Consider the following 14,390-nt stretch of genomic DNA (forward strand, 5'->3'; position numbering starts at 1 on the left):
TTCAATTCCAATTAAAGGATGTCATGTTGTATACTTTGATTGTCAAATTTATAATTAATTATTGATAATGATATATAAAAAAAATGGAGGAGGAGGAGGAGGAGGAGAAGAAGGAGGAGGTAACTCTTTAATTTAAAAAAAAAATATTAATTTCAATTCTAATACCAAAATGACATATAACACATTTTAGTTATAAAATTAATAATATATAATAGTTAATAGATTTTTGTATCAAAGTTAAATTGAAATTAAAGAAGTATTATTCTCTAATTTGACATACAAAAATGTTTAATAATCAAAATAAATTTACTAAAAACAACTAAAACTTATCTTATTTATTATTCTTTAATATATATAAAAGGTTCAAATAGAACTCATCACCCAAATGACCCAATAATTATTTAGGTGTATAATTTATTTAAAAATAAACAAAGTTACATTACCAACAAAATTTATTATTTTGGTCCACACTCGATCAATAAAAATATTTTTCTTACTAAATTCTAAATCTTAATACCCAAAATATTAACAAATATTAATAAAAAAGTATTTGCCTTCTAATATCTGTCTTTTAGAAATAACATAAAATAATTAGGGTTTTGGTTTAACCTCTATGATATTGTTGTATTTGTAGCTATGGTGCATGTGGCAATGATTTTCGGCATATGGGGCATGTGGAGTGTAACATGAGCCATGGATCAACACAAGCTTGGTGAAAGACATGGCCACAACCTGGAAGAACCCTCAACATCTCAATCTCTTTGTAATCCCCTAAGCATATGATGCATCCACCTCCAACACTACTTTTCTTCATTACTTCATCAGAATATGACATCTTAGGGGAATTCTCGTAACCCGTGTCGATGTGACCGTCCACGTGGCCGTGCATGTGACCGTGCTCTAGGGACTCGGCCACTGACACGGACACGTAGGGTGATGGAACATCGACCGGTGCGTGGAGTATGGTGGGGATTCTTGGAGGCCTGAAAAAGCAAGAATGTAAGAAATTTATGGTCTTAAACAAGAATATCAAGCCAAATATGAATGCCATGGCATGAGTGAAACGAAAAGCACTGTCGTTGGAGTTATGAATTATCATCGTTAAAACAAAGTTTTCGTTATCGGAGTCGGAGTTGGAAGTGGAATCGGACATCTTCAAAGGAGAGAAATTGTTGTAGTGAGATTGGAAGAGGGTTAATGGGGTGGGTGTGTTTGTGTGTGATCGATAATAAGGGATTAATTTAATTAACAATTTAATTTCTATAAGGTATTTTGTGTGTTGGTTCGTCAATGTCCTTTTTATATTCGATCATTATTGCATTAATTAAATACCATTATAATTCTCCTATTGTAGGAAAAAGAAACGGAACAAAGATAAAAAGAATACGCATCAATGGTATAATTTAACAAATTTTTTTAAGATTTTTTTTTCAAGGTTTGGTTGAATTTTTTTATTAGTTTTTCTTTTTATGCTAATTTTTTTTAAAGATCAAATTCTAAATATTTTTTAGTCACAAAAAAAAAATCTAAATATTTCAATTATAAAAATTTTGATATTATATCATAAAATTATTTCTTTTCAAAAATTTAAACTAATAAAAAAAATATATAAATAATTATATCTCTAAGAGTATATTGTTCATTATAAGTTTAAGATACAAAAATACTAGGTAAACACAAAAAAAGTCATTATTATATATTTATGTATAAATATTTGTATTATTTAATTATATTTTTTTAATTTGTATTTTATATTTAAATATATTTTATATAGATAATTAATTCAGTGTTTGATTTTTGATATACACATATATAATATTATTATTTAAAATAAGTAAGAGAAGTTTGAAGTATTTATTATTTATTTTTATAATTTATTCCTTACTATAATATATAAAACATAAGATTTAATATTTTCTAATATAATTAAATAGAGGTAAATAATAAATAATTAAAATTAAATGAAAACCTCAAATTTAGGAGAATTTGAAAATGAGAGTTTTAGAGGAGTTGTAAAAGGCTAACAAGTATCTCTAAAATTCTCCTCTGATCTTTCAAATAGTAAAACTCATGAACGGTTTTATCCTCTCAAATATTATTGAATTTCTCAAAAATTATTGAATTTATAAATTTTATCGTATGTGAGTGTTATTATTTTAATTTAAGAATAATTAATTTTTTATTTATTATTTTAAATTATCAATTTTTTATTTTAGAAGAATTTAATCCAATTAATAATATATTAAAAAAATGAAAACTTTTTAATTTTTATTTTTCTAACGAATGTATTTAGAATAGGGGATACTCCCATAAAGACGCATAAAACGTCTTTTGTAAAGACGCTTACGTGTCGTATTATTATTCAACGTATTAATGAACCGATTATTTTTTAATTTCTCAACAAATTAGAATAAAACTGATTTTTTTTATAATAATAATAATAAACTCAATTTTTTTAGGGATCTAATTATATTTTTGAATTTTTAGAAATTTAAATATCCGCAAAACAAAAAGTCAGCGATATATTTGTCTTTTTATCAAAAAATTTAAAGATATTCGGTTTAGATTATGTAATTCGGTTTAGGAGTTTATTATTATTGTTATAATAAACCGATTTTATTCTGGTTTATATTATTAATCGATTTAATAAAGATATCCAATCATAACATAACACGTATAAACGCCTTTAAAAAAAGATATTTCGAGTGTTTTTATTAAAGTGGTCTCCATTTAAAATACACTGTACAAAATTCCTTATTTTAATTTGTTGGTTTGAATTGCCTTTTAGTTTTATCGTTTTGAGGAGCTTCTATTTGAATAATTAATATGTAGCTAGGATATAATTAAGCGGATAACACACGAGAGATCGACAATGACAATTACCTATTCTTGTTTTCTCAACTTTGTATATTGGAGAAGATGAAGAGGTATAAATATATAAATTATTTGAACAGCCAAGTAATGAAATAAAAAATTAATTAATTAAAATATATATATTCGCAATTATTGCTTGTTTTTTGAAAAGTTAAAACAATTATAAATACAAGTATATAATTAATTGGATGATAGCATACAAAAATATTTTATAGTATAAGATAAATGCCTAACAAGTAAATTCTGTATACTGAACAAATAAATAATTAAACTAGTCACCAAAAAAAAAAAAATAATTAAACTAGTTGAATATCCAAAGCCTTTAATTTGGTACCGGATTTTATTAGAGTTGGAAATGGATAGTGATGAGAAATAAAGAATTGAGAAAAAAAATACTCGCTGCTATTAAATGATGATGAGTTTTGTTAATAAATATTTTTAAAACGTTGGTTCGTTAAGATGTTTAATATAGAAAAGTTTTATTAAAAATCTAAAATTTGATATTTTCAATACTTTTGTGATGCATGCATTTGTTGAACAAATTATTTTGCAAATTATTGGATATTAATTAGAACGTAAAATAATCACATAAGTATTGAATAATTATTTTGCAACGCTAAGCATGCAATTATTCCGTGGATTTAGTTTTAAGAATATACCACTGATATTATATGCATATAAAAGATCAATTACTACATCTTTATTATATACGAATATATTTATAATTTAATTTATTTTTAATATATTTTATATTTTAATATATATTTTATACTAATAATTAATTTTAGTATACATTTAATAATATAGTTGACCACCGAATCATGAGAGGTCAATGATTTTTAAATGAATACATACGTGTACTTGCCTTTTTATATAGTTAACAACTTTTTAGGGTTTTACCTGCATATTTTAAGGAATAAACTCCGAATTCTATCATTAACAAAAAAAAATGCATATAAATAAAATAATCTTTTAAAATAACAACTTCGTGTTTCTTTCTTTCTATATTATTTTTTTATGAGAGAATTTATCCCTCACTATTAAAAATTAATATATTAATTCTTTACAAGTAGAAAATGATCAATGATTATTATTTTAAACCTACCTTGACATTTATATATATTTTTTGTCGAAGAAAAAATTAGATGAAGAGACATGTTTCCACTTAATACATTGATCTTTAAAATGTGTTGATGGCTTCCTAAGGGATTTGTCCACTTGTTTTAAATTAACAATACATGTCTCCCACTAGATAGAGATTAGATAGAGACACAATGTCTGTTTCTTAATTAAGTTGTTGGAACCATTATCTCTGTACTTGAAAACATAAAGTTCATTAATGAATCAAGTATAGAAAGTTTTTCCAATGAAAATTCCTCTATTCCCTCTCCATAATGAGAAAAATTCCTAGAGAGAGAGATCCTTAAGAACTGGGGGTAATAGTTTTCTAGCTAATGGACCCATCACTTATTTGTCTTTAGCATGCATGTAACAACTAATGTAGACAAATAACAACTTGATCAAAGTGTTGCCAAAGTATATATGTCCCAAGCATATAAGAATCCGAATTAAATTAAATTTAATTTGACAGTGTAATGTGTACCGTACTTTTTAAGTAATCAAAGATTCACTTTCCATTTTATTCTGGCTACTATTCTATAGCTGCCTTTTTAAAATTGTATCTTTTCTTTTTATGTGTGTGATTTTTTCTTTACAATTTCATAAAACATATTTACTTCTCATATATAAATAACATTATTCTTCTAATAACTTTTTAAATTTTATATTTTATATTAAAGATTTTAGTTAAAATAGCAGATCATGACAACTTTTTAAACTTTATATTTTATACTAAAGACTTTAGTTGAAGTGGAAGATCATGACAACTTTTCAAACTCTATATTTTATACTGAAGGCTTTAGTTGAAGCAGCAAATCATGACAGCTTTTCAAACTCCATATTTTATATTGAAGACTTTAGTTGAAGCGGCAGATCATGATCAGATCATGACAATTTTTTAAATTTCATATTTTATACTGAAGACTTTAGTTGAAGTATCAGATCATGATAATTTTTCAAACTTCGTATTTTGTACTGAAGGCTTTAGCAAAAGCAACAAATCATGACAATTTTTCAAACTCCATATTTTATATTGAAGACTTTAGTTGAAGTGGCAGATCATGATCAGATCATGACAATTTTTTAAATTTCATATTTTGTACTGAAGACTTTAGTTGAAGTAGCAGATCATGATCAGATCATGACAATTTTTTAAACTTCATATTTTGTACTGAAGACTTTAATTGAAGTATCAGATCATGATAATTTTTCAAACTCCATATTTTATATTAAAGACTTTAGTTGAAGTGACAGATCATGATCAGATCATGACAATTTTTTAAACTTCATATTTTATACTGAAAACTTTAGCAGAAGCAGCAGATTATGATTACTTTTTAAACTCCATATTTTATACTGAAAACTTTAGTTGAAGTGACAGATTATGATCAGATCATGACAATTTTTTAAACTTCATATCTTGTACTGAAGACTTTAGTTGAAGTATCAGATCATGATAATTTTTCAAACTCCATATTTTGTACTAAAGACTTTAGTTGAAGTGGCAGATCATGACAACTTTTTAAACTCCATAAGTTTAGTTGAAACAGCAGATTATGATAATTTTTCAAACTCCATATTTTATAATGAAGTCTTTAGTTGAAGCAGAAAATCATGACAACTTTTTAAATTTCATATTTTGTACTGAACTGAAGGCTTTAGTTGAAGCAACAGATTATGACAATTTTTCAAATTCTATATTTTATACCGAAGGCTTTAGTTGATGCGGCAGATAGTGACAATTTTCTAATTTAGTTGAAGCGGCAGATGATAACAACTTTTTAATTTAGTTGAAGTGACAGATCATGGTACATCACTGCCTCGTAGTATACTGCATTTAAATTTGAGTTTAGTCTAGTCAATGCAGTGTGTGTGAGTTTTAGTGTATATCCAAAAAAGACTTCACATTTTGAAATTGAGAATCATAAAGTAAGAAATTAACTTTAGAAGCTCAACTGCACAATCTTAAAAGTTAATTACAATAATGATCTCACATATAAGATAGACTATAACTATATTAATAATATCTTAAGAATTACTAAACAGTCTTAGTAACTCTTAAAGTATACTTTCTCATTTTAGAAGACTCTCAGTCTCAATGACTCCTTGTAGCGGCCAAGGGAGCAACTTCAGCAAGAGGGGTGGGTAATGGAGAGTTCCTACACATTGGACAAGAAAGGTTTAGCCTCAACCATACATCAATACAATCCCTATGAAAAAAATGGCCACAATCAGGCAATAGCCTTAACCACTCTGAGTCTGCGTAATCTGCCAAACATATTGAGCAACTAAGAAGTTCTGTTGGATCATCAGCCTTTTGATGAAGCTTGGCTTGGGAGAACAACAACATAGGATAACTTTTGAGGATTGATTCTTGCATTTGTTGTTGCTCCTCACCAATTTGTATTGTTATAGAGGATGGGTCTCTGTCCATGATCACTGTCCTGTTTGAATTGAAACTGCTATTGGTTCTTCCGGAGCTTGGTCCAGTTCGCTCGTCTCGAATCCTGCTTTTGCTGCAGTAGTATGCAGTGAGAGCTATGAATGCCATCAAGAGGAGGAAGCCAAGAGACAAAGAAACCGAATAATACGTGTATCCGGTCATGTCCTCTTGAGAGTCCTCGGTAGAATTGGAAGTGTTGTTCATGTTGCTAGCTCTTACTCTTAGTGATGGTGAGATGATCAATTTCCATGGAACAAAGGAAAAGCTTCAAAGTGTTGCTTTATGAAGAAGAAACTAAGAAGATGCACTATGTTATATTATGTAACTCTTTCTACAAAGGAGGATAGAAATGTGGGCAAGGTGATGGATGAATTTGCTTATTAGAAATTGTGGGGGTTAAGTGTTAATGTGTAGGCAAAAGGAATAAAATGTCAACTTGTGTGGGGAGTTACTATGTGGTGGTGGCGGTTTGTGAATATACCTAACGATAGTTTTGTCTCTAGTTGGTGGCGGCTACATGCAATGCAAGTGTCATATATAATCTTGACAACCTTAATCTAAATTGTCTATTCATAAAACTAAGATTTTTGGTCCCAGCTCACCATTACCAACTTATCTGGACAAGCTTTAAGTAGGTTGCTTGGATTCAAGTTTAACCGGATCAAAGTTCTTATGGAGGGGGAGAGTTAATAAAATGATAAAGTAACCAATTAATCACTATTAAATTAAGATGCAAAATTCAGATACGATAAAAGTTACAAATTTTATGATAATTAATATCTTGCTTTATTATTTTTCATTTCTTCTTATTTTAGAGGATTTAACTTCATTAATATTACTAGCTTCTTCCTACCTTTTTCTTTTATCTTCTGTTTGTTTTTTATTTATCATCGTTACTTTTTATTGTTTACATAATATACGCTTCATTCAAATGTATTAATTTAGAAATATTAAAAAAAAAGTAATCAGTTTTGTTAGATTGATAATGACTTTTGTGAACAAGATGAATAATGGGCTTTAGAATTGACCTAATAAAATAAGAAAATATTCCACTTCCAAATTACCTTCTAAACCCTAACATTAGAATAATCATTCGCACACCTAATAAATTGAACATTCAGTCATTGTTAAGCTGTGTATGAGTAAACTAAATCAAAAGGAATAACCACCATCCAACTAAAAATTAACATAATCATCTGTATACTTATTGAATTGAACATCTAATATATCTATTATTCATATTATTTAATATCCTCATTGTGTTGTTATATTTTTTCAAAAATAATAGCAAGTTAACAACAAATATCTAGCATGCATTTCTTCATAATCATCCAAAAAATAATAATAGTAATAATGATTTAGACATAAGTCAACTGTGATTGCTCTATTTTAGATTTTTAGCACTTCAACGACTTGCTCATTAATAAGATTATTATATGTATATTTTCCTTCCAACAAGCAGTAGACTTTTTTGGATGGATTAGCGTAGCCCCTTTGTGGATATGTAATAATTTTATAATTGGAAACCCGATATAAAATGAAAAATGGAATCGAGTTAAGAAAAATATCAAAATAGTCAACTTACATTATCACTTTGGTAAACGTACTCCGTTGATCATAATATATATAAACGGTTAATTAATTATTTTTTGTTTCTTCCATTTGAAGCCAACCCTCATTTCAAAGGGTAAAATCAAAACGATGTGACTTTGAAAATTTAGCCTAGATAAATAACTTAAATAAATTTTTTTGCAAAAAAAAAAAATTAAACAATAAATATTTATATTAAAAATAATTTATAACTAAATTATTTTATATTTCATTTTTTAATCTTAAAAGTGTTTATTTAAAAAAAATAATAAAAACCTTTTTTATTATAAATTTTTATTTTCATAAATATTTAAATAATTTTTTAAAAAATTACAATTTTATTTTAAAAATTATATCAAATATTAATATTATACATTTTTATAAGTTAAAAGTTAAAAAAATTACTTATAAACCCATATAAACCGACTCTTATTTGTATACAATTTCAAAGTGAAAATTCCTGCATCATCTAAAATCTCAATAGTCACTGAAGTGGCACTGTTACAAGAGTAGGGCCTCCAAGAGTAAAGAGTTATTCACTTTATTCACCTCATTGGACTCAAATCAGGTTATCAACAAAATTAATGCACACTTGGATAAATCGGTAACCCATTCTCCTTACCAAATCTCAATAGTGCATACAAAACCCCCTTTTTTTTCTTTTTCTAGTGTAGTACAAATAATTCTTTTTTCTTGATAAAATAGTATAGTACAAAATGTCAATCATGATTCCAAAAGGCTTATTACAGGAAATAAGTAGCACAAGTCAAATAATTTCCAAACATCCCCAGACCAAGAAATGGCTAAATAAATCAAGCAAGTTCTGCACAACTTTACAGGGCCCTGACTCATGTCTGCATCTCACGGTAGACAAAAGAAGAAGCAGCATCATTCTCTAACCTAACCACGTAAGGATGCCCGGGGGACGGCAGGTAAACCCAGTTCATCTTCATTCTGTCAGTATCAAAGCAATCCAATCAGAAATGAAAGCTAGATAACATTTTGAATGATAATAAATGAACACAGTAACATTCTAGTCCAGAGCCTCAGCATTTTGTATCAAGAATCACTAGTCATTACTCACTACTAAGCAATAGCAGATGCAAAGACATAGGTTGACATTAATAAGGATAATTTTAAGTGTATGGGGGCATAATGCTGCCGCTAAAAAGCTTAAGACAAGCCTAAATCAGGATGCCGAGAAGTGAAGAACCTCTTTAATCCCCGCATTTGAACCCCATCATGTCAGAACAGTTACAACTACACTGAAGTGAAAAAGGCAAGCGTTTTCTTATTAGAAGCTAAAGATGGAACGAAATCATACTTGGGGATTGGATCTGCCAGCTGGTACTGTTGTTTGTCCTGTTGGAGCTGGAGGTAGGTTAAGCTCTGCCTCCAAATCAGTTTCTTTATCAGGTTGGAGATAGGAGGGGACACCATCAGCTTCAGTTTCATTTCCCATGTCTAATTCCAATGCATCAAGTTCTGTTTTAACCCAAAGGAAAAAAGGAAAAAGAAAAAAGAGAAAGATTATCAGAGATAGTTAACAATAAAAACGAGAATTGAGTCCTTAAAACATAACAGAAGTGCAGGTTCACTTAGGGAGTTGTATATTGTAACTGCAAAATCTCATAACATAAACAAGACAACCAATTCCGAATAAACAGCTGCAGAACCTCACCATTCTACCCAACCATACAGCCCCATTACACAGGAGCTTTGGCCATCTTTCCATCATTTATATCAAAAGCTTAAAGCAGTACATTAACTTACCACCCATAAGTTCATCCTCGTCAATGTCGTCAGGCACATTATAGCTTCTACCCAAAGTCTCTTGGATTTCATTACTAACATCCATCAGGTCCATCATCTCATCTTGCAAGTTCTACACATAACATGGATAACAAATTAAGACCTGAGATTCTCACTATTAATTAAATAGAATTTATAAGAAGCAGAAAGAGAATGCAGACATCAATGTCTTGTATCTTCACAGTTTTCATCATCCCCTTCAACTCCTTGTTGGCAGACTTCAAAGCTGACATCTGAAACGTAAAAGATAACGGGGGAGAAAAAAAAGAAGTCATAAACACCTGGTTTTGAATTCTATCTTGACAAAATATTCTTTGGAAGTCATATGATTTCTGAATTTTGAAAACTTAATACAAACAAGAACAAAAGTACAATGCACAATTAATAACAATTCTAGGAAGAGACCCCCACTCCAATGACACATACTATTCATCCACTACCTCTGATGAGGTAGGCAGCAGGTTCCAAACAGGGTACAGATAAAGCTCCGCCTCGAACCATTCCCCTTAAAGCGCTAACAAGACAAATGAATGTTTTATAGTGAATATGATTGATTACCCCAGTCAAACTATATTCATATAGCATAAAATTGGAAGAAATTTTTCAAGTTGTTATAGCCATCCAAATAATTTGTCCTTTAAATTAAAAAATAGACCCTTTGGATTAATCTAAAAACAAAATGACATCCCAGTAGGTCACAAGGCTCCCACCATTGTAGGGTTTAGAAAGGGTTAGACAAATACAGCCCTACCCCACCATGGAGAGTGTTTTACTCACTAAAACCTGTAACTACTAGGTCACATGGAAGCCCCTTACCAAACGCAACCAATCTTTCCTTCTTTCTTTTTCTTTTTTCTTTTTTTTTTGGAATTTTTTTGAAAACATAATGCAGCCTGTCTTATCAACTGCTTTCAGAGAGAGGCATGCCATAATGATTCAATTTAGACAGAAGAAACTTTTGAGTTTTGATGATATGATGAATTAAAACATTCACATAGGCCATAATAATAATAACCTGTAAATATAGTGAAAAAAAGAGCACAACAGAAAGTTTCAAAGAATACTCTAAGCTATTTGATATTTGGGTGCATACAGTTTGTTGAGCATCTTTAATGCCCTCGGCAGCAAATTGAACTTGATCAAGATTGAATGTCTGATTATACAGCATGTCCCGTTGACCTTCATACCTGACAAGAGCGTAGTGTAATACTATATGAGTACACGATGAATCATTCACATTGCAAACTTTTGGGGGGATTTTAATTCTTCAATTGAAAATCATTCCAACCTTAATGAGAATATTGCAACCTTATTCCTACACTTGACCTACTACTTTAGCATAACCAAGTAGCTACCACATTAAACACACTAAGAAAACAATAATGAAGAACTTACATTCGCTTTTGCTTAAGAACTCTCATAGCTCTAGCTTTAACAGCTTCCTGGGCAGGACCAGGTCTTGTTTTCTTGATCTGCTCCTTATATCTACTAAGTTCCGCATCAAGTTTCTTAATTTTTTCATCCACTGAATCTCCACGTTTAGTAATCTAGAACATCCAAATATATATAATACTTATAGTTATACTTCAACAAGAACAACATCAACAGATGACCATAATTTGAGTCAAATATGAATGTGTTTGGACCCCCAAAACCTATAGTTAAAGCCTTTGATCTCCAAATTCTAGGGTTTGGAGCCAAAACCTTAGTTTCAAAATTAAACGTGGCAGCTAAAAAGATTTAAACAGATCTGCGGCAGTATCAAAACTATAGAGAAGATAGATCAGATGCAGCACTCGAATTGAACCAACGAAAGCGAAAATTTAAAAAATTAGAAAGAAAAAATTGAACAGACCCTTTCATTGGCATCTTCAATAGAAGGAGGGGGGTCTTTGTTCTTCTTGACACCGAAGACTCTCTTCATTCTCTATTCTTTCTTCTTTCTCGGTTTGAATGGAAGTTGAGGGAGATGAAGATGAGAAAGCGCGGTGGAGAGTTGATTTTTATTTTATTTTATTTTTTCGCTTTGAGTTTTGCGAAAAACGGAAAGAATTAGGATTGCGACGCTTTTGTTTAATTTTGATTTCTTCTAGCTTTGGATTTGGGTAGAAGTTTCCATGAATTGTTCTCATATATAAAGTCTACGCGTTTTGCTTTTTTTTTTTTTATAAAAAAAAAATCCCCATCAACGTTAAGGAAACCAAATTTGTTTCAGCGGTCAGATTTAGTTTTTAATCTTTGTGTGTTAGTTGCTAATCATTAAAATTTACAAAAGTAGATATCATTATATATTGAATATTTTTAAATTATAATTAAATAGTCATTTAAAAAATATAAACCAACTTAAAAATTTATTCTTATAAACATACAATTATCCATTTTCATATTTTATATATATACACTCAAAAATACTCCTTTAAAAAAAACTCTTTTTGATATCAAAAATTTAGAGAAAATTAGATTCACCTAGGAGATAAAATACATGAAATTCTTTTATATACAGACGGTTATGCTCAAACAAAAAAACAAGATTTATATTTTACACATTATTTTTAGAAGACAAATCTTAGTGTACTGGTCAAAATGAACTTGAAGCTGAGACTGAGATTTTACAATAATTTTTTTTGCGATGATCTGTATATGGACTTGGAAGCAATAATGGGTACTCAACTCTGGCTATTTTTATAGGCTTGCAATGATCTCACGAAACGGATTTTAAAAGAGGAGGTCCATAATACAATAATAGGGATTAACTCATTTAAGGCTCTGAAAGTTGATGCTTTTCGGACCTTTTTTTTTTTTAGGAATACTAAGATATTATGGGTAATGAAGTTTGGCAGCTTGTATGCCAAACCTTTTCTGGCTTAATGCTTTTCTTTTTGATATTTTGATTGTTTTGATTCCAAAGATTAATAATCCTATTAGAATGAAAGATTTTTATCCAATCAGTCTTTGCAATGTTATATATAAGGTTGTTACAAAAGTGATGGTAACAAGTTACGGCCTTATCTAACTGAGATCATAGGAACACTGCAAGATGACTTTATTCTGAAAAGGAATACCTCAAATATCATCATTTTAGCACAAGAAGCTTTACACTTCATGAAAAAGACTAAGTCTAAAAAGGAAATTCTTGCTCTCAAGATTGGCCTCAAGAACGATAGAAATAACTGGAATTTCTTAGAGCAAACTCTATCTATATTTGGACATGCCGTCATGATTAGACTTATTAGGTGGTGTGTCAGATCATCCTCTTTATCTATTATGTGGAATGGTAATAAGTTGAATAATTTTTAGTCCAAAAAAGTACTTTGCCAAGAGGATCCTTTATCACCCTATCTTTTTGTCATGTGCATGGAGAGATTGAGATGTCATATTTCTCATCAGGTGGAGCAGAAACTGTGGACGGTCTCTAGAAAAGGTCCGTCAATATCACAATTAATGTTTGTTGATGACTTTATTCTCTTCTATTAAGCAACCAGGACACAGGTTCAGTGAGCTCTACAAACCTTAAATTTTTTTTTATAAAGTGTTTGGTATAAAGGTGACTTTTGAAAAATCTACAGCAATTCGTACTCAATGTTTCTAGACAGAAAGGATATGTTCACAAGCATTTCTTCCATAAGATTTGTTAACTCGTTAAGAAAATAATTGGGAGTGGGGTTAGGACACCCTAAACCATCAAAAACTGATTTCAATGACGTCTTGGATAAAATCTAAAAGTGGCTAGCTTCGTGGAAAGGTAGATTTATCGATAGAGTTGGACAAATTTATCTTGTAAAGTTTGTGATTGTCTTCATTCCTATTTATAGGATGCAAGTGAGCTATTTTTCCAGTGCTACTTGTAATAAAATTGATATATTGGTGCAATAATTTGTATGGAGTGGTGCAGCCAACACCTGGGGTCTACATTAATTTCATGGCGAACTCTTACCATTGCCAAGAGGTTCCACTACAAGAAAAACGTCAAGTACCATCCGAAAAACGAATAAAATTCAATGGTAATTTAAACATCGTCGGAAACAATCAGACGGTATAAACCTTGTCGGTAAATGTTTATCGTCGAATTTTTTTTGTCCGATGGTAATTACCGTCAGATTATGCGATAGAATATATAGTAAGCTTGAAAATGGATCGTGTTAGATTTTACTGTCGGAAATTTTTTACGGTAACATTGGCACCACCTCGTTCGTTTTTCTTTTATATTACCAATGGATTTATCCGACGGTAATACCGAGGGAAATGTTTTTAAAATTTTTTACAAAAAAGTGTTACCGTCGGAATATTTCGACAGTAACTTTTTATTTTTTTAATTATCTTTTCCCGTAAATCTCTAGTTTTCCCTGATAATTAACAATTGAAATAGTACCTCAAACCTGATGTGAAGTACAAAAAATATAAATTACAAATACCAAATGATGGTAATTGAAATATCTGAAAACAATGCTAATTATTTTACAATCACAGAACTATGTTTACAGTCACTGAAATATATATTATAAATACAATTAGGTTTTTAAAGAAATACTTATTACAGAACAATGCTTACATT

General features: G+C 29.7%; 2 protein-coding genes across 2 annotated transcripts; both read right to left on the bottom strand.

Moving 5' to 3' along the window:
- Positions 1-6,088: 6,088 nt before the first annotated feature.
- Positions 6,089-6,640, bottom strand: LOC112777344 (RING-H2 finger protein ATL70-like). The gene has a single exon (XM_025821698.2). The coding sequence runs from the start codon at positions 6,638-6,640 to the stop codon at positions 6,089-6,091; it is 552 nt and encodes a 183-aa protein (XP_025677483.1).
- Positions 6,641-8,469: 1,829 nt separating this feature from the next.
- On the bottom strand, positions 8,470-11,981 carry LOC112776359 (vacuolar protein sorting-associated protein 60.1). Its single transcript, XM_025820504.2, has 7 exons — positions 11,694-11,981; positions 11,234-11,385; positions 10,932-11,025; positions 10,000-10,071; positions 9,800-9,911; positions 9,351-9,511; positions 8,470-8,980 (listed from the first exon to the last, which is right to left on the bottom strand). The coding sequence occupies exons 1-7, from the start codon at positions 11,760-11,762 to the stop codon at positions 8,927-8,929; spliced, it is 714 nt and encodes a 237-aa protein (XP_025676289.1). The 5' UTR covers positions 11,763-11,981; the 3' UTR covers positions 8,470-8,926.
- Positions 11,982-14,390: the final 2,409 nt, after the last annotated feature.

This window comes from Arachis hypogaea, chromosome 19 (genome assembly GCF_003086295.3).
Source record: "Arachis hypogaea cultivar Tifrunner chromosome 19, arahy.Tifrunner.gnm2.J5K5, whole genome shotgun sequence".
NCBI lineage: Eukaryota > Viridiplantae > Streptophyta > Magnoliopsida > Fabales > Fabaceae > Arachis > Arachis hypogaea.

Bases quoted from the DNA above. Each gene is read 5' to 3' on its own strand.
- LOC112776359 (XM_025820504.2), bottom strand. From the start codon at position 11,762: ATGAAGAGAGTCTTCGGTGTCAAGAAGAACAAAGACCCCCCTCCTTCT. The intron at 11,026-11,233 runs GTAAGTTCTTCA...CGCTCTTGTCAG, and splicing joins GTTCTTAAGCAAAAGCGAAT to GTATGAAGGTCAACGGGACA. The intron at 9,512-9,799 runs GTAAGTTAATGT...GGGTTAAAACAG, and splicing joins CGAGGATGAACTTATGGGTG to AACTTGATGCATTGGAATTA.
- LOC112777344 (XM_025821698.2), bottom strand. From the start codon at position 6,640: ATGAACAACACTTCCAATTCTACCGAGGACTCTCAAGAGGACATGACC.